The sequence below is a fragment of the Saccoglossus kowalevskii genome, chromosome 13, assembly GCF_978046115.1.
Source record: "Saccoglossus kowalevskii chromosome 13, keSacKowa6.1, whole genome shotgun sequence".
NCBI lineage: Eukaryota > Metazoa > Hemichordata > Enteropneusta > Harrimaniidae > Saccoglossus > Saccoglossus kowalevskii.
This window is the reverse complement of record NC_140653.1, coordinates 417,046-443,320: the sequence shown is the minus strand read 5'-3', so window position 1 is coordinate 443,320 and position 26,275 is coordinate 417,046. Positions and strand designations below refer to the sequence as shown.

At 37.7% G+C, this 26,275-nt stretch overlaps 1 protein-coding gene across 5 annotated transcripts in view; it reads left to right on the top strand.

Annotated features, from left to right (window-relative positions):
* LOC102804157 (uncharacterized) overlaps window positions 1–24,271 on the top strand; it is a 196,507-nt gene extending 172,236 nt beyond the window's left edge. For all 5 annotated transcript variants that reach the window (XM_085506846.1, XM_085506843.1, XM_085506845.1 and 2 more), the window contains 2 exons: window positions 16,275–16,415; window positions 21,953–24,271. In XM_085506846.1, coding sequence (XP_085362972.1) covers window positions 16,275–16,415; window positions 21,953–22,024 — 213 coding nt within the window. In that variant the 3' untranslated portion in view covers window positions 22,025–24,271. The remainder of the gene's footprint in view (window positions 1–16,274; window positions 16,416–21,952) is intronic.
* Window positions 24,272–26,275: the final 2,004 nt, after the last annotated feature.

Below are 26,275 nucleotides of genomic sequence, written 5' to 3'. Positions count from 1 at the left end.
TTGTAGGAACTGATTATGTATTGTGTAAATTGAAAGTTTACATCATGATTTAAGAGGTTTGCAGTGCTCTCACCAGGATTTAAACGTCGTGGTGGTGTCGGCGCAATGCTGCTCTGAGACGCTTGCGACTCTGCCTCACTCAAAATCATTATCGCCATGCTTGATTTCCGCAACATTTACATTTGTTTATGATTTCCACAGCTATTGTTCTATGAGATGTGTCCTCGCTGTACATAAACAGCCATAAACAAGTTTAGTTGGGTCGGCATGTACTCATTGAAAGTGTTGGTTTATTTACGTATTCCACTGATCACGCCATAGGCGAAGTTAAAAATATGTCACTACTGAGGAGAGCTTGTCCACAACGCTAAATGTCCCAAATAAACGTACAGGTACGTTTATTTTTTCCCCAGAAAAATTCCACCCGGTACATTCTTATTTAGGACGGTACGTTTATTTATTTTTCTAAATCGCCCCGATTAAAAAAAAATCATGCCTTTTTCCCCATGAAAAACGAAGCCAAAAAATTGCACTAAAACATCGGTAAATCTGGTCTTCCGTGTTGCTTTCACCATGAAGTCGCTGAACTGTCATATTTAAATGCTTTATGGTAATTTGAGCACATGGGCACAATCCAGCATTTTGATTGGTTGATTAGCGACTTGACCTATCGTGCGAAGGATAACATGGCGGATATCGTGTCGCTTCGGGCGTTAACATGTAACCAAAAACATTTGCTTACGATAAAACTAAGTTGAATTTTACTTGCATTTCATAACAATTCAACGAATTTATTTTTTGTACGTTAATATAATCACTACTGAGTACTAATCAACAATTACAACACTTCGAAAACAAGTAAGCTACCATACCAACATTTCATGACACCTATTGTAGAACCAATTAGGGCCTTTCACTCCTCCTTGACGCCTATTTAAACGGCATCTTGTATTTCGCCAGCCACGAATGTCACACTAGACGAACTTGATCGATACTGCCGACCATTCCATGCATTTTTTTATCGACGCACAGCGGCACGCAAATCGAGAAAAGTAAAACAATTTCGCGCAATACGTCACCACTTTACAGTGACTTTTTTGAATTTTTATTCAACATTAAAACAAACTACAGTGAGTTGTTTTATGGTCGTATAAAAATAAAATAAACTACATTAAGATACAGTAAAGTTAACCAACTAAACAGAATGCTTAATAAAGTTAAATAATATTACAAACACATATAGAATCACAATAAACTTGTACAATACAGTACAATACAATACTCTAACTACTATTGCTAAGGAGTGGCAAATCACATTCACATTAGAGTCATAACTATGGAAAGAATATTTTTTATATTTAGTGGAGCTGCTCATATATCATTTACATACATTTTTGTTTGTATTGTGCAGTTTCCCAGCCAGTCCGACTCGAGTAGTGATTGGTTGCTATTTCATTACATCTTGCAGCCTTTCAAACAGTATATTGCTAGACATGCATCAATTGTTGTCCATGTATATTTCTAATTGCTCAGTGTAAACTGCAATTTCTTTCTGGCTGGTATGAATATATTAAGTAATATTTTTTCGTACTGAAAAGACGGTACACAAATATCTTTTTTAATTAAATTTAACAGCTAATGGAAGCACATGTGCTACAACCTCTGCTTACTTTTGACTAAATGTTTTTTGTTTTTTTCAGGTGCAGAGCCAGAATTTTTTTCTCAAAAAGCAAAGCCACTGAAACTGCATATATTACAAAAGCATACTATTCGCTGCATGTCTGACAATTGTATAAAGTTTTGCAGGTCGTCTTTTTTTTTCTTTGAGAAGTGCTGTCAACCAAAGCATAAATATGTGTTTCTCTGTAAATAAAAGTTTGTATCATTGTCATATGAGAAGTACGCTTGTCCTTATTTAGAGATATTGAAACTAATTCAGGGCCACAAACTACATGTAGATCTGTACATGAAGTACATGGGAAGTAAAGTTGTTGACACAGGTAATGTACACCAAGGATCATTGCAGTTTCTCAGTTCCTCATCTGGTGCTAGTACTTGTATGACAAACGGTATCTTTGCCCTGTTACTGACTAAAATATCAGTTTTTCGCTGGAATAGTTCTGTGATTGACAGTGTTCTTGTATTAGGAATACAGTTGTACAAGGAAGTTTATCCAAACAGACACAACACTGACTCTTCAACATATTTGCAGATCTGATTTGCATACGTGCATGTCATTTTACCTGTTGTACTTGTTTGTTGCTCTCTGGTGTTCTTGCTGAGACCAGGATGGAGAGTGCTATAAACTTGAAAATGCCATCATGTTTGCCAATTTATGTCCATGCCAAAAACTGAACAAATTGTATGTTGCAACTTTCAAAATCATCAAAATCAAGCATTTCCCAGCTGTTTATAGATGGATTTTGTTCAAACCTTGTATATACGTTGGACATTATAGGACCTTGATGCACAACATGTTGTTTTACGATCTGATTTAAGATGGCCGAATGGCATCCATTTTTGTGCTGAAAAATCCTAAAAATCCAGCATTTCTCGGCTGTTTACAGATGGATTTTGTTCAAACTTTGTATATACATTTGACATTATGGGCCCTTCATGCAAATAATTTTGTTTTTCAGATAAGATTCAAAATGGCCGGCTGGCGGCCATTTTGTTTTAATGAGTGTGGTTCTCGTGCCATATCTCTGACTTGTTTTGACTGATTATGTTCAAATTTTAAATATTCGTTATACATCATGTCATAGATAAACAGATATATTGGTTCGACGATCATATTCAAAATGGTCGAATGGTGGTCATTTTTGTGCTAAAAAATCATCAAATATCAATCATTTCTGGCATTTATGGATGGATTTCAGTCAAACTTGGTACATACATTAGACATTACTGGTTCCTGATGCACGTCATTTTATTTGTCAGATTGGATTCAAAATGGCTGACTGGCGGCCATTTTGTTTTAATGATTGGGCTTCTAGAGCCATGTCTCTTAAATGCTTTGACTGATTATGTTCAAATTTTATATATTCGTTATAAATCATGTTATATATATATATACATGTATTCAAAATGGTTGATTTTGAATGCTGTTCCAGAGCAATATCTCTCAATATGGACAAGTACTTGTTTGACGATCAGATACAAATGTCTATCATTTTAATATCGGATTTAAAATGGCCGACTGGTGGCCATTTTGTATTAATGAATGCAGCTCTAGTGCCATAATCTCTGACATGCTTTGACTGATTATGTTTAAATTTTATATATTCATTATACATGTATTTAAAATGGCTGATTTTGTTTTAATTAATGCTGTTCCAGAGCAATACTCGTTTGACGTTCAGATACAAATGTCAATCATTTTACTGTTAAATAATCATATTCCTGACATGTTTATGTTCCAGCTATATTACTATAAACAAAACTATATATCTTAAATTCGATAACTAACTGGGACTGTGTCATGCATGGCTTTTTTTAGCTATTCTGAATTAAAATAAAATCAACAAAATCGATGGAAGCAGAACATCACAAAATCACCCCCCCCCCCCCGAATGTATGCCTTAGTGTGATCATTGGTAGTAAGAAATGAGAATTATGTTAGAAAATTTCACTATTTCAAGAATTTAGTCAATTTTTGGTCTCAACTTAACCAGTTGTATCAACTATTCCCTTGCAGCAAGGTTTCAATAGTTTTGCTATGCTTTTAGTCCCCGTTCAGGCGTTCACATTTTCTCAGAGACTCTGCAGCTGATGACAATGAAACTTGGCAGGTTGATGAACAAGTCTGTGTTACATATGCACGTAATTCTTTTTTCCAGATCTGAAAATCCTAAGTGGGTCTTTTTCAAGATTTTCATCCAAAATTACCTCTCTCTACTTAGTATCCCTAACTAAAGGTTTATCTGTGAAAAAATTTAAAAGAAGCTAATTTCAACTGATTTTGGTAGGTATGGGTATGGACAACTACCAAAAAAAAAGAAGGAGAGATAAGGGTTGGGGAAACTATTTTATCGGGGGTCAAAGTTCATTGACCTTTGCCCAAATAGCTATGATTCTTGTATTAGTCATATTTCATCACCAGAATATGGCATATAGATAACATTGATGTCGAAATGTGTAGAATTAAAAAAGGAAGAAGACTTAAAATAGAAGTCAACTTTTTTGATCAAATTTTAACCTCTAAAAATGAGGTCAAATGTCAAAAAAGTTAATTTTTCCACATAAAATGGCATATGATTGATATTTCAACAACATAATATGGTATATAGATGATATTGATGTTAAAATGTGCAGAATTAAAAAGGGAATAAAATAATAAATAAAAATAAAATAAAAAGAATATAAAAAAGCAACTTTGGACTGAGTCTTGACCTTAGAAAATGAGGTCAAAGGTCAAAAATACTCATTCTATCGTGAACATGCTATATTCGTGATTTTTTTTTGATTTTTTAAAAATGACCAACAATCCCCAAAATATTTAAGATGTTAATTTTGACTTATTGAGGCGGTAAGGGGTAATTATTTATCACAATGGTAGGACCTAAGTTACAACATGTAAATTGATGATCATACATGGTGTCAAAACGCACAGAATGAATGGGTCAAACTAAATTTGACAATGACTCTTATATCAAGTCTTGACCACCAAATACAAGGTCAAAATGATGCTGATAATAACTTGAAACTTACAGTAACTATCGCCAACACAAAATAAATGAATGATTATAGTGCTTCCTCAGTCCTCTTCATCGCTGTCAATTAGTTCCTCTGCATCTGTGCTATCTGTTCCATTGTCACAAAGTCCACAGCACACTCCACATGCAGATACACATGACATGCCAGCTTTCATGCAGCTGCATCTCATGGTTTGACATTGCCTTTCGCCATCCTTGCAGCTGCAGCAGATTCCTTTGAGAAGGATGTCTGACGCAATACCACCAGAGATCATCTTTGGTTTGAGTTTTCTGTTGGAATCTAATTCCCATCCTCTTCCTTTGGGTTCAAGAATAGAGGTGTTCAGATGCTTCCATATCACAACTTGAAGATGAACGCGCAGGGAATGTTGAGCGATTGCATTTTGCATTGGTGGTAGATGGTCAGGATCGATCTTTCCCTTGGCTGCTTGCTTCTTGAACTTAAGATAGCGAGACTTTTCGAGAGGAATATCCCCACAGCCATATGTGATCTGCATTGCTTTTAATCCGGCTGTTCTAATTTTGGAGACGGGTGAAGTGCTACTTGTGAATGTTGTGATGACACTGGCAGGGAATTTGCATTTGTAGAGAGCACATTTGGTATGTCCATGAATGCATGAAACCGTGTCGTTTCCAGACCAGCCATACTTGAAGAGGAACTCCTCACGGTCATCAATGTCTATGGTAGAGATGTCGTAAAGACCACCAAAGTCTGCTTGAAGATACAAGCTAGTACAGTCAATAGGTCTATGATAGCAGAGCAAAATCAAAATATCAGTGTCCTGGTCGACAACAACAACTGGGGAATTAACACCTACGACCAAATCCATTGCAGATCTAACAATCAGTGTGTCACCATCATCCTTTGCTTGGCGTACAGTGATATGCTGTCTTGCCATCTCTGTAAATAGCATCGTGAATAAGGCTTCTTTGTTCTTCTCATTTGCCAGGCATACCTCTCTATTACATGACACAGTCCGGTCCGGTGTGACACTCAAGTCCGGAGAAACCTTCTTTTCATCCATCCGGCGTATATGCTCATGGTCTTTTGTTGATGATTCCTCCCTGTAGCCATCAAACACGACAGTAGCATTCTTGAATTTGTTGTCAACATACCTGACATAAGAATGAACTATAGTCTTGACAGTTGCTCCGCTGGCCCATTTTACCTGATAAAGAAGCCATCCTCCATCAACCACATGCACCTTGCTGTTCATGTCTACGTTGAGTTTTGTAGCTTTCTCTTTTAGCATCTTGCCAAATTCATGTTTTTTTGGTTGCCTCATCATGCGGTCCATTGTGAAGAGAGATGTTGGGACAGGGGTCAACTCAAATTTGAATATGTCTTCTATACCTTCATTCCTCTCTGCCATGATGATCAATCTATTGAAGAGTAGTGTCTTCTCGATGTATATTTTCTTGTCCCCTACCTTTACTTTCTTCTGGAGGTCAGCTAGATTTTTGCATTTCTTCGATGTCTTCATGATTGTAACAGGTGACTCATCATCAATATCCTTCTGCATTTCATATCCTAATATCCTATTCTCACTGCATCATCACAATTGACAACTGACTTGTCGATGGTTATTATCCCATTAGACAGTGAAGCAATGATGTTGACATCGTTTACCTGAAATGAAAAATCCCTTTAGATGATAAGAAAATATTTCAAAAATTGTTACTCAAATGTGGACTGTGGAATGATTTATCTGACACTATAAGTAGATGATACAGATCTATACTAACCTCTATGAATGGGTTGTGAGCTGAAAACCACGCAGATATCATCTTGACGCACTGGCTGTCTTTTTCTAGACGCTTTGCTCCAATGTCTTTGTGAGTCCTCTTACTCCGTTTACCACCAATCAGATCTTCCATCAGGTCGCTTAGAAGCTTCAGATGTGAAAATGTTCCAGCCCATATTTTCACAGAGTTTTCGTTGCGCATTCTTCCACGTGTCAAACCTCCATTTGACTTGGCTTTCCTCATAAGTGTTTCTTCAATTGTCTGGTCAGAAAATTGTCCTGAAAATTGTTCATTGCTGTAACGTGTTGTATGATTACCCTCCATGAATGATTCATACACCTGCCAATAACACAAATAGTCAGATCTTTAGAATGATAACAAGCAACAATTAATGAAAAAAGACGGATAATGATTTTACTTGCAAAACGATTGATTGAAGTTACTAACCTCAGGATAATCTTCTGGAAGTCTGAGCATCTCTTGTAGGTACATGCGTCCAAATTTGGCGTACTGACCATGTCCAGCGGTGGCAAATATACCAATCATCTTAGAAACAGCATTTAGATGTCCGTGCCAATCGTGGAGTCTTTCTGCTAAGATGAAATCTTGTGCTGTTCTTACAAGTTTGTGGTACAAAACCCATAGCTTTGCCGTTCTTGTAGTTTTGTGCAAGTCTTTGAGTGTCTCATCAAGACTTTCTTTGTCACTTCCACCCATCATGTGTTTGACCAGCGCGGCATCTGTCAAGAAGTGTGCTCTCAGTGCCTTTGAGTATGCTGCACCTTTCAGGATGTACTTGATAGTGGTAGGTCCATAGATGACTTCCATGGCTTCTGCCAAACCACTGCCATCCATGATGTAGCCGATGAAGCCAAGGTAACTCTTAAGGAAATGAAATCCTCCAAGCCTCACAACAACTGCCAACTTTTGCTCCTTAACAATTTGAGATGCCTTAATGAATAGAGGCAAATCAAATGTTATTATTGCTGGAGATTTGTACATTCCCTTGATAGCTCTCGTGATGGTAGTGTATACTGTCTGCATGTCATTAGGATTCGCATTGATGATTGGCAGAAACTCGATTGAGGATTTCAGTGCTAATTCATTGTAGGTCTGATGCATGAAACCCATGAAGTTGGGATGAACGGTTCTTCCCTCTATCCATCCATTGTACCAGTCTATGACCGAATCATCTGTTGGGATGGATTTCTCTGGTACTTTGTGTTGAAGGTCTTCATACTCCATGAGTTTCATCTCCAGTAGGGCGTTTGTTCGTTGTGGCACATAATTATGCAGGCCTTCAATATTTGACAGAGTTTCACTTTTAACAATTGGCTTTCTCTGTAACTTCCGAATCTCATCAACTTCAAGTTGATTTGAGTTTTCTGGAGTCGTTACTTTGATCTGCCCCATAGCGTGAAAACCCAGCTGGCCATCCAATGTGATCAGATCGTGATCCATGTTGTCGCCAATGTGTTGTTCGACCTGATTCTCAAGGACTGCCATTGATGCTGCATTTGTAGTATTAGTAGAGTCAATATACGTGTACTTGTAGTCCACTGTCTCTTTTTGACGTTCACAAATGCCAAGCCTGTGCATGACATCAATCAGCTTATCTGAACCAAACTTGTGATCAAGGTACAAACTCATGCCAAGCTGGAAAGGCATCTTAGATGATCTTGGGCGCTGTGAAGATATATTATTCTGCCCCGCAACATTTCGCCTAACAGATGAATGAGGCATTAAGGATGTCAACATCAGTTCAAGAGATTCTGGTAGTTCATACAATGATGTCATTTCTTTAAGCGATGGGAAGTCCTCTTTGCTGAAATTGAGACACTTGATGTCATTGATAATGAGTGAAGCTGCAGTTTTGATGATGGCTCTTTTCTTTGCCTCTTCATCATCAGTTTGCATTTCATGGTAGTCTCGGATGATGCGTGCTGTACAGCTTCTAAAGCAGACAACATCCTTCCTGCGCTCTTGGTTGGTTATGAATATACTATCACCATAGTATCTCTCAAGTGCTTCTTTCAAGTATCTCTCATGGTACACTGGAGTGTCATCGCCTGCTATCATCTTCATCTGGTCATATAATTGGCTTACTGTGTACACTCCACTCTCCATTTCACTGTCAAGCCATCCGCACAGCTGGTAGAAGGCATTTTCCTTGCCAGCATCTACAGGTCTGCCTGGTTTCTAAAGAATAAACAAAATGTTCAAGTGTTTTGTTTATTTGTCGTGAATTTTTAGAAATCAACAATCTGCATAATTATTAAATACTTTAAATAAAAGATGAATTTAATAGAGAAGGAAAAGAGAGACGTTATTTATAAATAATAAGCCTTGACAAAATGGTTAAATGCATCTTTGTAAATATGAAGATTTGAATAAATTTCATACGCTGTGACATACTTTACAATTCAAACGGAACTTTAAGAGCATATGTCTACTGTATAAATATAACTTACATTACAGCGACCTGGAACGTTGTTAAGGGTGCAGTAACATTTATTATAATAAACAGCCTCTTCTGCTATAAGATCTGCCATGCCTTCCAAGCGTCCTTTCACAGCCATTCCCAGATTATCATTTCTTTCACTTACGATTCTCAAAAGGGATTGCTTTAGTGTGATAGTTGATGCTTGATGTATGGTCCGCTGTCTATTAGGATGTCTTTCATCAAAATGGATGTCCTCGTTGCATATGAAACATCTTTCACTGTACGGAAATCGAGTTGAACCCTGGCCTGATAAATATTATTAGGACAAAGTTAGCCGCCATCACATGTAAATAACCCTATGCCCTACTAGTACTAACATTCAAAATTCAAATAAAATAGTTTTAAAATTAATTTGGCTTCGGATCTTAATTAAATTTATATGAATCAAGTACAAAGAATAAATATATATAACTCACCATGATCTCTGCCATCATTTACAGATTGTGAAACTTTTTGTCAGTTATTTCGTGGTGCATGCTCTTGCTCCTCAACATCTGGCTCCTTTTGAATGTGTTCGGCATCTATGATGGACTTTCATAGGAATGTTCCTGGTCCATTTGGTTGCCAATCGCTCTAACAATGAAGAGTCATCAATACGTCTACACTGTTTAATGAGGTTCTCATATCCCTTTGTGTACAACCGTTGTAGCTTTCCTGCTTCTGAAGAGTCCTCACTACATATTTCACAAATTTCCATATTGATAATTTGTTATACAGGGTTTTTCGTTTTACTTGTTGTTAATTAGAGACAACATCACTTTCTCTAGCATAGATTCATACATGTCCGAGAATTCCTACAAAGTGCGTCAAACTACATAATAACTCTTGCCTAGTATGGGCCACTGTAAGAGTCACCATATAAATATTTTAAATTTGTTCTACTTGCAATGTAATGTTGTGGATTTTGACATCAAGTCAAAACAATGCTTGACATACACCATATGTTGTTCCTGAGATGGACATGGTTGAAGACATTTGACCCCTTAGTGACTATGAGATCTATTCACTCTCCTTCCAGTTCAATTAATGATGTTCATTTTTATACCAAGACCATACTAGGTCATATACATACCATGTGTGTTGATGAGGTATGATTAATAAGTATGGCCGAGTGTTTTAGACTGGCTCAATAACATAAGACCTCCTCTACAAATGGCAATTTAGAAACCCTTTTCCTTTTTGTATGCTATATTGACACCAAATTTAATATCTCATTTTCATGCATAGTTCCACGCATTCTGACAACTAAAGCTAAACTAAAATATGATTAATATGCTGTTTTATGTGATAAAAATGACAATTTTTGACCTTTGACCTCATTTTTGGAGGTCAAAATTTGATGCAAAGAGTTACTTTTTATTTAAGTCTTCTTTCATTTTTAATTCTGCGCATTTTGACACCAATTTTACCTGTATACCGTATTCTGATGATAAAATATGATTCATACAAAAATCATAGCTATTTTGGCAAAAGTCAATGACCTTTGACCTCCGATAAAAAAATTTCCCCAGCCCCTATCTCCCCTTCTTTTTTTTTTTGTAGTTGTCCAGACCCATACCTTATAAAATCAGTTGAAATTAGCTTCTTTTAAATTTTTTCACAGATTGGCTCAATATATGGCTAATTTAGGGTTACTAACTGTACTGACAGAGCAACTGAGCATGCTCAGTATAATTAAATTCAGATTCAGATTCATGATTTCTGATTCACAAGCTTACCAAATGTATTCGATCGGTAGTGTATACTATTCCGAACTCAGAACCAACTTTGCAGAACCTCAGAACCCAATTTCAAAATAGCTCCCTTATCATTTGAAGTCATCTTTTAGGTTATTATTAATATGACCACACCTTACCCAAAACATATGCAAATTAGCTAAATCCAGTTATTTCCTCTGATCTCAGCAACCATTGAGCTGATTTCATTCATATTTGGTAGGATTACACCTTGACACGAGTAGATGTGCTTCTGACAGTAATGGCCATGCCTTCCCAAAAATATGCAAATTAGATCAATGCAGTTATTTGCTCTTATCCCGGCAACCATTGGGCCAATTTAGTTCATATGTGGTAGGATTACACCTTGACACGAATAGATGTGCTTCTGAAAGTAATGACCACGCCCTCCCAAAAATATGCAAAAAAGATCAATGCAGTTATTTGCTGCTATCTCTACCACCACGGTGTTGATTTTTTATTCATATTTGGTATGATTACACCTTGGCACGAGTAGATGTGCTTTTGGCAATAAAGACCACACCCTCCCAAAAATATGCAAATTAAAACAATACAGTTATTTGAACTTTGATTTGACCCAGGTCCTGGTAATATACTAAGACCTTAATTAACAAACAAGTCATGTACATCAAGGTTCACTCAGATTTATGAATGCAATTTCTTGAGCAAGTATACATGTATGACAAATAGTTTTGTTGCACTTCGTAGATTCATATTCATTCACCTGTTTGCAGATGTTCCTTGTACTACTTTATAACGGGGACTTTGATATTCATGTCTTGTTTAAGGTAGAGATGCAGGTTCGTAGGCACTTGGGAGTGAAATTTTTTTTTTTTGCTTGTTATTGTCCAAAAAGTCTTGGCTATACACTGTTGAAATTTTGTAGAATTGTGAATAGTGGAACATACTCAAAAAACGATTTTAAAATATAGATAACAGGTGCAAAATTATCTCTTTTGAATGCTTAGCAAGATTTAGCAAGGCTGTACATAAATAATAAAAAAAAAAATACATGGTGAAAAAAAGAAATGACGGGATTTCCATATTATGCACTGTTTTTAACTTTTTACAAAACGATAATACATTTAAATTCGGAACTGTAACATCCATTTTAATTATGAGCATTAGCAAACTTCTTACTGGGTGAATTGTTATGCAAATTAGTAATTATCTCAGCTTCTTTTTAGTGCACATTCCAGAACTTTAAAAAAAAATAGCTCCTAGACCTTTTGTTTTGAAATTTTCACAAATGATTGACAATGTGTTTATCTTCAAAACGCCGTCGGGGCATTGTTTTTAGTTGAATAGTGTTAAGCAATCGTACAGACAACTAGCCTGGGTGTTAATTTATGCATAAACTTGAAGTAGTGAAATTTGAGCTGCTGCCCTACAAAATTGACAACTGGTAGACAGTTTTCAAGACGGCGCTTTCTTCATAGTAAACAGATGTACCCATAAACCAATTTTGACAGGAAACAGAAGCATGGTTTAGAAGCTAATTTTTTTTAAATCACTTTTGACCAAAAAAGCACATTGTTGTGCATATTTCAAACTACAGTGCCAATAAAAATAAAATACTAACAAAACTTAAAAATTCATACAATAAGCTTTCCGAAAATATATAGTTTTGTGGACAAGGGAGGTCATCTTGGTTTCCTAATCAACTAATTAAAATACCTGTCAGGTAAACTGCATTTCTACCCTAAGATTGGATTGAGAATGGTTGACTGGTGGCCATTTTGTTTAAATGAATGCACTTCTAGAGGCATATCTCTGATATGCTTTGTCTGATTATGTTCAAATTTTTAGCTCCGTTGTCGACAAAGTCGTGCGGAGCTTATAGTATTACTGATTGTCCGTCATCTCCGTCGCCATCGCCAACCACAAACTGTATAGCTGTGAAACTTTCTAGGATAGTATCTTGGGTGGTTCTCTTTCAGATTTGTTCATTTCGTGTGGATATGTTCAATTGCCTTATTTATAGCGAATATTTTTGTCATTTTTGGTCAAAATTGCTAGTTTACTACATCACCTACCAGAAAGCTTAACTTCAGATTACAGCCTCGATCGAAAACTACATGTATTAGAGAATATACCCTGTTCACAAAGAACACCTTAGTGTAGCATTCCTTATAGAAAAAAGGCCTCTCCTAAGGTGTTACCCTCAGGATACTCACGCTCGTGAGGCCTGACCAATCCGATCTCTCTTGTTTCCGTGACCAACGAGTACAGATATTTTTCAGGTCCGTTGCGACGCATGGACTAGAGTGCAGGTTACAGTTTTATGACTGAGATTATCTAGGAATCTAGTATTGGTGATCGACTCTATTACGGTTAAAGGCTTTCCATTATTAGGGGCCCCGCTTTTTTTTTTACCTGTGTTAGTTGAATCGCCAACTCAGTTTTTATTCACAGGGTTCCGAATTCTGGCGCGGTGAATTTTCACGTTTTTTCACTATCTCATTTTTCGTAATTATTTCAGACTGCAATATGCCTATGTCATAAAAAAGATGAAGTATGTCCCAACGCAACAGTAAGACATGCTCATCCTGCCTTTAACAGATGTCTGTTTGGGTCCTGCCTATTGCCTTTCACGCTCGGTTGCGTCGGGACTCAGGGCATTGCTTGAGGGTGGAAAGCTGAAGGCAAGCGATTAAAAGCTGGTAGTCGCGATAAAAGGGAAAATCCCTAGCCGCAAGCTAGCTATGTAATGTCTGATTCAATGAGTGAAAAATCTGTCTCTCTACTTGGTAATCGTCGAGATTGTTTGAGAGTTGTCATGATCTGACTCCCTGCTCGAGGTAGCGGGATCTATGATTGAGACAAGACCTTCAGAACCATTTACCGTTGAGGTAACAAAGATGTCGGTCAATAGCACGGGAACATTGGCGTGGATCTAAATTTTCCCTACTGGATATTACCGAGGCTGACTAACACCCTTCAACCGCTTTTGCTGGGAGATTGATGATGTTGATGAACAGCATGTTCCCACTGTGACGCTGACGTCGACACAGAGTTCCGAGGTGGAATCGGAACGGCCTTTAGAGACTGAACCGGTTCAATGAGTGGATTGCGCAATCACAGGGACATGCCCCGTTGCTTTCTTTTACCGGTACTAGTCAAGGTGGCAAGCAAGCACGGACCGAGATACTGCCTGTCCCTCCACCACCAGGGCTAGGGTCAGGGAGCGTCCACTTCTTTTATAGAGGGGGGCCCTCTCACTGGAACGGATCACCTTACGCATTCGTATCTCTCCCCCTCAGGCTTGGGCTGACCATGCATTGTTTCCTGCATCTTTCCAAGCCGCGCAGAGTGGCCCCACTGATGACTCTGCGAGGGGAGGGGACTCCAGTGTTGGTACCCTCGTATGCAACCCTCTTATTGGGTGCAGCTACCACTTCCCCAACGGGTCACAGGATACCCAACCAACCGGAACCCAGCTGTCCCTTACTAATATGCAGTTAAGGTCGCAGCTTGTGAACCGGGCAGTGATGGTCGCAAGACTCCTGTTTCGTACGTGGCCGGTGATAAAGCCCCCCTCCCCCATGGGGGAGTTGCCTTTGTACTCGTTTTCATCAGCACTCTCCCCTCTCACGCCCAATGGCCAACTCCCCTGGGTGCCTTGTGTGACCCAGGCTATGGAGGGGGCTCAGAAGACGATGGAGGGGGCGATTGGTACCCTTTGGGAGAAAAGGACAAACAGCTTGAACCTGGTTTCGGTGCGGTCACGTCTAATGCGTTCCGTTGGGTGAATCGATACCCCATAGGGGCTACATGAAGCGCTGATGGGTCCCGATGTGGGACACTCACACGGTACCACAACCTTCTCCACTGGTTCCCCGTTCTGATCCTGGTACCCACACTTTTGTTAAGGCGGGTAGTACGGATCGGGAAGGCCTTGTTGCGTGGTCATTTGACCGGCACCAGAGCCTACTAGTGCATAGGGCTTTACCTTTCTCAGGCAGATGGGCCAGTCCCTGGCGGCGCAGAGAGTTGCTATGTTCATACTGCCCTCTTGGCAGGAGTGGTTCCGGCTGAGCGTGAGGCAGTTCTGGGTTTGTGCGCCTACCCTACTCCAGCGGGAGACAAGTTTGATCTCCAAGTCGGACGCTACTTCACCTACGAGCCCCGCGCTATTCCATATTGATGCTAGAGCCAAAAGAAAAACTGTTTACATAGTAACATACTAAGCGTCTGCCTTATCCATATGCTCGAGGGGGTGTCGTAACGCCATTACATTTATCTTTTGATCAAGTTATATTCCCAGTTTTATCAGAATCTGCTGGACTGAAACTGGTTTCGACTTCTATTATGTTACAACTGTTTTAGTAATTCCGCTTGAAGGGGCCATGCGCCAAGGGGCTAGCTAATCCTCCTGACTGGGAGTTGTCGTTGGTGTAATGGCGTTACGACACCCCCTCGAGCGAATGGATAAGGCAGACGCTAAGTATGTTACTATGTAAACAGTTTTTCTTTTGGCTCAAGCGTCAGGTAGGCAGCGCTCAGAGATAGGGGCACTGTCCTTTAGTGGCGAATGTGCTTCTTTTATGAACTCAATAGTTATTTTGAAGTCCCGGCTGTTCTTTCTTGCCAGGCCTCTTTTCTATAGGGAATGCTACCCTAAGATGTTCTTTGTGAACAGGGTATATTCCCTAATAGTTTCCGATCGGGGCTGTAATCTGTAGTTAAGCCTAACGAGTAATAAATGGGAATTTATTATTTCCACAGACTTTCTTGTATATATGATTAGGTAAACAAATGGGTTTGTACAACCATAATATTTTCGACTTCTTGTTAAAAACTGCAAGTTCAATTGCTTTGATATTACATATATAGGTACTACATGTGAACCTCTCTCAGATTTGTTCATTTCATGATGATATCTTTAATTCTCTAATTTTGGTGAATATTTTTGTAATTTTTGGTAGAAAGTGATATTTTCGACTACTTGTTAAAACCGCAAATTGCTTTGATATTATATATATTACATAGGTACTACAGGTAGACCTCACTCAGATTTGTTCATTTGGTGATGATGTCTTTAATTCTCTAATTTTCATGAATATTTTTGATAAAAAGTTATATTTTCAAATTTTTGTTGAAAACAGCAAGTCTGATTGCTTTAGTATGTACATATTGTTCATTTTCTGATGATATCTTCAGTTCTTTAATTGAAATGTGCATTGCTAACAGCGGAGCTATCTCAGCCGACAGGCTGCTTGTATATATTAGTTTTACATCATGTTAATAAGTTAAGCAATATTTCTCAATATGGACAAGTACTCGTTTGACGATCAGATACAAGATGTCAAACATTTTAATGTTAAAAAATCATCATAATCAAGCATCATCTTCTGGATCCATACTTCTGACATTTTTGTGTTCCAACTATATTATTATGAACAAAACTATATATATTGAATTCAATAAATAACATGATTTTGGTTTTGCTCATGATAAAATAAAGTATAACTACTACCTATAAATTGGAATATTGATTAATTAATTGATTAATTGAGTAATTTAAAAGGTTATTGGCAATTACTGTAATTATGGTTTCAATATTTGTTGCAGATTTGCAGCCTAATGAGGGGAGGCATTGCTGAGCGGGGTGGTGTTCGTGTTGGTCACCGTATCATTGAAATTAATGGTATGAGTGTAGTAGCAACACCTCATGAAAAAATTGTAGATATATTAGCCACAGCTGTAGGAGAGGTAAGCATTTATTGCACTACAGACTACTCATATTATACACAGTATTCATGTGGCATAACTTGTACAACCATTTCATGCAAGTCCACTTCATAAACACCATATGCTTATATGTGTTATAGCACTCATTACAGTACAGTTCTCGCAAAAGCTTTGGCTTTTGTGGCATCATTGTCGCCTACGCATGGCTTCATTGTCACCTCCGCATCGCATCATTGTGGCATTAGCTTCGCGTCGTTGAAAATTGAAGCTGTGTTTGCCTCGCTAATTTTGTGACATCATCGTGGCCTCAGCTTCACAGTCTCATGGCATCAACATGGCATCAGCTTCAAAGTATTGCGACATGACTATGACCTCATTATTTGCACACAGAAGGACAGTAGAAAATAACACATGTACAGAAGTTCGATATGTAATTGACTTGAAATTCAAGGCAGTAAGGGGAGTAAAATAATATGTTCAAGAGTAAAATGATATTTTAAGAAAATATCTTGTTTAATTATTTTAGTGTTGCGAGTATTGGGCATCAAAAACTTTGTGAAGTACATTACAGTCGGCAAGGTGATGAGTGTCATATTGACTGCAAGGAAAATCGTGATAAATTTAAATCACATGATGCAATCGTTGTTTGGATACAACACAATTTGTTATATACGAAATGAAACTGTTCTTGTTATAAAATTACCTTTTTAGCTCATTTTATTTGCTGGTTAGAGAACACATTCAAATTCCTCATTTCGGTGGTATTGTTCTGCGTTTCGTTTAGTTTTAGCCTAGTCTGATCCCATGCCCGGACTACTAATACATGCAAAATACACATATGCCGCCTGGTGCATCAGCGTTGTCGTCAATCATCAAAATGAAGTCACGATCAGCGACCTGAGCTTGATCTATATGTACTTTAAAAGTATTCTCACAAAAAAATATTTTCGACTTCTCGTTAAAAACCACAAGTTCGATTGCTTTGATATTACATATATAGATACTGCATGTGGACCTCTCTCAGATTTGTTCATTTTGTAATGATATCTTTAATTCTCTAATTTTGGTGAATATTTCTGTCATTTTTGGTAAAAAGTGATATTTTTGACTTCTTGTTAAAAACCACAAGTCCAATTGCTTTGATATTACATATATAGGTACTAACTACTACATGTGGACCACTTAAAGATTTGTTCATTTCATGATGATATCTTCAATTCTCTAATTTTGCTTAATATTTTTGTCATTTTTGGTAAAAAGTGATATTTTCGACTTCTTGTTGAAAACCGCAAGTCCGATTGTTTTTATATTATGTATATAGGTACTACATGTGGACGTCTTTCAGATTTGTTAATTTTGTGGTGATATCTTCAATTATCTAATTTTGATAATTATTTTTGTCATTTTTGGTGAAATGTGATATTCCTGAATTCTTATTGAAAACAGCAAGTCCCATTGCTCTGATACTATACATATTGTTCATTTTCTAATGATATCTTCTCTTCTTAAATTGAAATGTGCATTGCTAGCAGCGGAGCTATCTCAGCCAACTGGTTTTATTTCAAGGTGAGAAATGGATAGTTGAAGTTCCATTGATTTCAAAGCAACTGTTTCACCGCGTTAACTCTACGCTCTGTTGTAGTTTCGCGAGGTAAATGAATTACGATGAATAAATGCTGATTGTATTGAATGACGGTCGTCGGAACCGTTTGGAGAACCCAACGGAGATCGATATTCCAAACAAATTATTGGGACACGGTTGGTAAACATTTCAAACAAATTTTTCTAGATATTGACGAACGTACTGTCATACCAAATATATAAGAGATATTAGGTTTTATTTTAGCCTTAGAAATATTTTCTTTCACTCAGTCCATGCGTGAGACTTCTATTTAGCTGCATGGTCTTTCGGCTTGTCTTCTCCTTGGGGTAAAACAACAATAATTATACAAATCATAAACTCAACACAATCAGGAAAGGAAACCCAGACAACCATGTTGTACTTCTGTTGAAATACATTTTGTAGGAGTGCGTCATGTCGGAATATTGTTGAAAATAAAATATTCAATCCCAGCCAAATCTATGTCAAAGGGTCAGATTGCGTGCATATAATTATAGATAGTTAAAACAAAAAGTATTTGAACTTTTGACGGTTGTTCAACATCTATGCACAGTTACTAAACTAGTAACCGTGATCTATGAAAACCAGAAAATTTTTAGTAATCCGAATGTGTGCACGGTCGAAAATAAAGCGGAAATTGTCCAGTCAAATTCAACAAGGCGGCATTCAATTGAAAAGCGGAAGTGGGCGAATGAAGCGAAGCGATAACCACCTAACTTTTTAATGTTGCGACATTGATGCGATGATGAAGCCCTAACAATACCATAATGATGCGATGCTGAAGCAAAGCTGACGTGAAGCCAAAGCTTTCGCGAGAACTGTACTGTATATACAACTTCACTAGTATAGCTACAATGTTACTTCATGATACAAACATAACACACTAGCAGCTATTGGATGCCTTGAGTATTCTTGTTTATTGACCAGTTTGATTGATTGATACTGATGTTGATGTCATTTTCATTCAACAAATCAAATCTAGAGTAAATAGCTAAATCACAAGAAAATTATTACTAGGATTGTAGCTAATTAGTCTGAATGGTACCATACCTTCATTTCCAGATCTGCATTTAGCCATATGTCTAGGTCACACTCTTGTCTGAATGGTATCATACCTTCATTTCTAGATCTGCATTTAGCCATATGTCTAGGTCACACTTGTGTATGAATGGTATCATACCTTCATTTCTAGATCTGCATTTAGCCATATGTCTAGGTCATACTCCTGTATGAATGGTACCATACCTTCATTTCTAGATCTGCATTTAGCCATATGTCTAGATCACACTCCTGTATGAATGGTACCATACCTTCATTTCTAGATCTGCATTTAGCCATATGTCTAGGTCACATTCCTGTCTGAATGGTACCATACCTTCATTTCTAGATCTGCATTTAGCCATATGTCTAGGTCACACTCCTGTATGAATGGTACCATACCTTCATTTCTAGATCTGCATTTAGCCATATGTCTAGGTCACACTCCTGTCTGAATGGTACCATTCCTTCATTTCCAGATCTGCATTGAGCCATATGTCTAGTTCACACTCCTGTCTGAATGGTACCATACCTTCATTTCCAGATCTGCATTTAGCCATATGTCTAGGTCACACTCCTGTCTGAATGGTACCATACCTTCATTTCCAGATCTGCATTTAGCCATATGTCTAGTTCACACTCCTGTCTGAATGGTACCATACCTTCATTTCCAGATCTGCATTGAGCCATATGTCTAGGTCACACTCCTGTCTGAATGATACCATACCTTCATTTCTAGATCTGCATTTAGCCATATGTCTAGGTCACACTCCTGTCTGAATGGTACCATACCTTCATTTCCAGATATGCATTTAGCCATATGTCTAGTTCACACTCCTGTCTGAATGGTACCATACCTTCATTTCCAGATCTGCATTTAGCCATATGTCTAGGTCACACTTGTGTATGAATGGTACCATACCTTCATTTCTAGATCTGCATTTAGCCATATGTCTAGTTCACACTCCTGTCTGAATGATACCATACCTTCATTTCCAGATATGCATTTAGCCATATGTCTAGTTCACACTCCTGTCTGAATGGTACCATACCTTCATTTCCAGATCTGCATTTAGCCATATGTCTAGGTCACACTTGTGTATGAATGGTACCATACCTTCATTTCTAGATGAGCCAATGACTGAGAGAAATCTAAGTCAGGGGAAGCCCCATGACCTCATGCACCACAGACTTGCTAGATCTGAGCGATGCTTACCTGCACATACCAATGCACCCTGGGAGTCAGCAACTTTGATTCGTAGCCGATTTCAGGGTGCTCCCCTTTGGGTTATGCACGTCTCCATCTGTGTTCACCAGTGTTGAAAAGGGTGGTGCTGCTGCTGCATTGTCGACAGTGCACATCAACCCATACCTAGATGACTGGTAGCTACACAACCAAAACAAGGGGTTGTTGGTCGAGCAAGTAAAGCTAACACAGCATATACTACACAAGTTGGGCTTCCTAGTAAATCAAGAAAAGTCCCATCCTCACCCAACACAGCGTTTGGGTTTCTGGGCATAGAGTTCGACACGGAGGCGGGCGACCATCGCAGGCTTGTTGCCTAGCACTAAGCGGCCTACATGTAGCCCAACATCTATTCAACGTTCCCTCTGTGTCTCTCCGAGAGCTGATGCATATCAATGGAATGATGACTTCAGTTCGCAGGGTACTTTCCCAAGCTGCGTTTCACAGCCGCCTCGGACAGAGCACTTTGTTGCACCACCGGGCTCACCTACAGGAACTGGAGAGGCGAGTAACTCTCTTGGATCAAGCGAGGAATGCCTTGCCATAAATATTCTTTGTACATCATGTCAGAAATATACAGATATATTGGTTTGATGATCCTATTAAAATTAGCCGAATGGTGGCCATTTTTGTGCTAAAAAATCATCAAAATTAAGCATTTCTGGCATTTATAGATAGATTTTGTTCAAACTCGGTACATACATTAGACATTATGGTTCCTGATGCACATTATTTTATTGTTTAGATCAGATTCAAAATGGCTGACTCGTGGCCATTTTGTTCCAATATCTCTCAATACGCGTTTGACGATCAGATACAAATGTCAATGATTTAAATGTTAAACAATCATCATAATCATGTTCCTGACATGTTTATGTTCCTGCTTTATTACTATAAACAAAACTATATATCTTAAATTCGATAACTAACAAGGACTGTGCCATGCATGGCTTTTTTTTCATGGGGTATAAGAGTCTAAGCATTAAAAGTAATAATAAAGGAAGACTGATCTGCATCTTTCATTGTATCCAATTCACACAGTCAATAAAAACAGGGACTATGTCATCATTGTATCCAATTCACAGTCAATAGAACAGGGACTGTGTCATCATTGTATCCAATTTCACAGTCAATAAAAACAGAGACTATTTCATCATTGTATCCAATTCACACAGTCAATAAAAACAGGGACTATGTCATCATTGTATCCAATTCACACAGTCAATAAAAACAGGGTCTATTTCATCATTGTATTCAATTCACACAGTCAATAAAAACAGGGTCTATTTCATCATTGTATTCAATTCACACAGTCAATAAAAACAGGTACTATTTCACCATTGTATCCAATTCACACAGTCAATAAAAACAGGGACTATGTTATCATTGTATCCAATTCACACAGTCAATACAAACAGGGACTATGTCATGATTGTATCCAATTCACACAGTCAATAAAAACAGGGACTATGTTATCATTGTATCCAATTCACACAGTCAATAAAAACAGGGACTATGTTATCATTGTATCCAATTCACACAGTCAATAAAAACAGGGACTATGTTATCATTGTATCCAATTCACACAGTCAATAAAAACAGGGACTATGTCATTGACAATGACTTCTTGCATATATTTTCTCTTCTATTCAGATTCATATGAAGACAATGCCCCTATCCATGTATCGATTGTTAACCGGACAAGAACAGCCTGCATTTCTCTAGTACAGATTTAATATATGCCGTTATTGAAGTTGTAATGTGTTAACTATAAGTCTCCACATGGGATGTATTCAATGTGGATGAAAGTTTACTGAGCAAAAAAAAAAAAAATTGGGTGGGTCAATATGGAATTTGTGCTGCCCACACCTGCCAGATACGGTTAGTTCGTTAGCATATTACAACTTTACTTTGTACAGTTACTTGTGAAATGTTGGTACATTGTAATATACTTTATTAATGTAAGATGGTAGGTGCTGTTTGCCTTCAGCAATGTATTGATTGATATGGACAAATGAATGAGTGACAAGGCTTGAACTTGTGCGAATTGAATCCATGTTAGTGAATAAAAAGCGCCGCTGCAGTAAACTCTATACAGATTGTTAACTGTGTCTTTCATGTTTAATATTCAAGGAACAATTTTGTTATTTCTGACTGACAATTTTGTTTTGTTTTCACATTACTGATAAACTATTATAAATTTATGGCTTGAAATTTAGGTCTAGAAATACAGTATTTATGTATACCGATAATTAAAAAAACTATTTAGAATGTGCAAAGTGACTATCAGTGAGGTGTCACCTGAGGGTTGAGTACACCATCAAGTAGCTATACTAAGTGAATTTCATTGATCAACAAAGCATTAAAGGTTTCCAATGTGTTGTTATTTGTGGTTAAGAGATTCCTTGTGGAAAGTGAAAAAAAGAACAAGTGCTGTCCAACGGTGTGCTTCCATACTGCCCAGTGAGATTATCATTGTGTTTAGTGGCCTCATTTCCATCAATCTTTTCCAAGTGCCTTTTCCTTTTTAATTCAATGTACATGTAAGTATTTTCAATACTGTACAAAAGTGAAATAGTGGTGTTTATTTAATGATGACTGTCTGCAACCAATCAACTAACATATTGTGCTGTGCTGATTTAGGCAACAAATATCTTAATTTGATTCTGCAGTGTAAACTTTTAATGTTGTCATGTCATGTCTTGGCTAAAAACTTGTTTTTGATACATTGTAATTTTAGTCAAACCCAGCAGGGATTAATATAGATAGCTTTCACATAAATAATTGCATGTAAGTTATTGAACAAATATTTGCAATATAATAGCTGTACATTGTTGGGTAGCTATTATAGACTATTTTGGGTAGCAGTAAAATATAGTGACACAATTGGGTACCTTTAAAAATTTTAGTTCTGTGAAAGATTTGTAATAATTGCTTTGTTTCCATGGAAACTAGGCACATCCAATTTATAAAATATTAGTGTTTTGTGCCTGAAATTTTCAGAATTAAGAAAACAAATGTATAATCATGACTTGCAATTTATCGTATATATTTGATGGTTAGCAATTTAAAAATAATTTTTGCGTTTAATTTGCATGTTACTTTAATCTGATATTTCTATGGAAATTTTGTTCTTCCCTGTGCATACACTTTTTTGGGGAATTCTGATTACTTCATGTAATGCATCCTCTAAACCAAAAACAAATAAAACAATTTTAAATGTGTTTTTAATTACTGCTTTATTCTAGTGACAGAAGAAATAAGTTAACTGTGAGTTGTCCCCAACAAGCATTGCAGTTGTTTGACTTCATATAAGGAAGTAGTGCATCTAGCAATAAATGTTTTTAAAGTACACAGTGACTTGGGGAAAATAAGATTACCATGTGAACAATTAAATTTACTGTTGCATATATACCTTAACAATGTCAGCCAACTGTATATGGAAATGAATAAATATTCGATTATTCCAGACACATTCTTTTCAGTTTACCTCCCACCTGAACCCAATTTCATATTTTACAATACGAGTTTATGTACTCACAATTCCCATCTATTCTGTACATTCCTGTTTAATAATGAACTATGTACCAATAAAATTGGCAATCGACTAAGAACCTACTAGACCAATTTTTTTTTTTTTTTTTGAAGAGTAAGGAGATTGTGTAGAAAAACTCAGAAATATGCCATTTGGAAGTCTCTGAAAGCAAGGTATTTACTATACCTGAGATCAAGAATGCTTCTAACCTGCTGGGAGTGAACAGGTATTCTAGTTCCTGAGCGGACACAGTCTGAAAACGGGGACTTATGGATTGACCTCTGTGTGTGTTTGCATGCGTGCGTGCATCTGGACCTATATCATAGACTTGCCAGGACCAATTACTTTCAAACTTCACACATACATCGTACATAATATTATACATATGCACATAAATTTGTTTCATGTTCTATTAAAAAATTATCAAATATCAAGCATTTATGGCATTCATGAATAGATTTTGTTCAAACATTTTGTACATACATTAGACATGGGTTCCTGATGCACATCATTTTATTTTTCAGATCGGATTTAAAATTGCCAACTAGTGGCCATTTTGTTTTAATGAATGCAGTTCTAGTGCCATATATCTGCCATGCTTTGACTGATTATACTGAAATCTAAGTGGCAAAGTACGGCAACATAGTGGCAAATAACGGCAACGTAGTGTCAAAATACGGCAAATTACGGCAAAGTAGTAGCAAATTACGGCAAAGTGGTGACAAAGTACAGGAAAGTAGAGGCAACGTACGACATAGTAGTGGCAAAGTGCTGTAAAGTAGTGCCAAGGTAGTGGCAAAGTGGTGGGAAAGTACGGCAAAGTAGTGGCAAAGTAGTAGTAAAGTACGGGAAAGTAGTGGCAAAGTACAGCAATGTAGTGGCAAATAACGGCAATGTAGTGTCAAAATACGGCAAAGTCGTAGCAAATTACGGCAAAGTGGTGACAAAGTACAGGAAAGTAGAGGCAACGTACAACATAGTAAAGGCAAAGTACTGCAAAATAGTGGTAAAGTACTGCAAAGTAATGGCAAAGTACGGCAAAGCAGTGGCAAATTACTGCAAAGTAGTGGCAAAATACGGCAAAGTAGTGGCAAAGTCCAGCAAAGTAGTGCAAAATAGTGGCAAAGTACTGAAAAGTCGTGGCAAAGTAGTGGAAAAAGAGTGGCAAAGTACTGCAAAGTAGTGGCAAAGAACTGCAAAATAGTGGCAAAGTACGGTAAAGTACGGCAAAGTAGTGGAAAAAGAGTGGCAAAGTACGGTAAAGTAGTGGCAAAGTATTGGCAATATACGGCAAAGTAGTGGCAAAGTGCTGTAAAGTAGTGCCAAGGTAGTGGCAAAGTACGGCAAAGTGGTGGGAAAGTACGGCAAAGTAGTGGCAAAGTAAGACAAAGTAGTAGCAAAGTACGGGAAAGTAGTGGCAAAGTAGAGGCAAAGTACAGCAAAGTAGTGGAAAATGAGTGGTAAAATACTGCAAAGTAGTGGCAAAGTTCTCCTAAGAAGTGGCAAAGTACAGCAATGTAGTGGCAAATAACGGCAACGTAGTGTCAAAATACGGCAAAGTAGTGACAAATTACGGCAAAGTAGTGGCAAAGTACGGCAAGTAGTGACAATGTACGGGAAAGTAGAGGCAACGTACGGCCTAGTAAAGGCAAAGTACTGCAAAATAGTGGCAAAGTACTGCAAAGTAGTGGTAAAGTACTGCAATGTAGTGCAAAATAGTGGCAAAGTACTGAAAAGTCGTGGCAAAGTAGTGGAAAAAGAGTGGCAAAGTACTGCAAATTAGTGGCAAAGAACTGCAAAATAGTGGCAAAGTACGGTAAAGTAGTGGCAAAGTACGGCAAAGTAGTAGAAAAAGAGTGGCAAAGTAGTGGCAAAGAACTGCAAAATAGTGGCAAAGTACGGTAAAGTAGTGGCAAAGTATGGCAAAGTATTGGCAATATACGGCAAAGTAGTGGCAAAGTGCTGTAAAGTAGTGCCAAGGTAGTGGCAAAGTAGTAGCAAAGTACAGCAAAGTGGTGGGAAAGTACGGCAAAGTAGTGGCAAAGTAAGACAAAGTAGTAGCAAAGTACGGGAAAGTAGTGGCAAAGTACGGCAAAGTACAGCAGCAAGTAGTGGAAAATGAGTGGCAAAATACTAAAAAGTAGTGGCAAAGTTCTCCTAAGAAGTGGCAAAGTACAGCAATGTAGTGGCAAATAACTGCAACGTAGTGTCAAAATATGGCAAAGTAGTGGCAAATTACGGCAAAGTAGTGGCAAAGTACGGCAAGTAGTGACAATGTACGGGAAAGTAGAGGCAAAGTACGGCCTAGTAAAGGCAAAGTACTGCAAAATAGTGGCAAAGTACTGCAAAGTAGTGGTAAAGTACTGCAATGTAGTGGCAAAGTACGGCAAAGTAGTGGCAAAGTATGGAAAAGTAGTGGCAAAGTTCGTTAAAGTATGGCA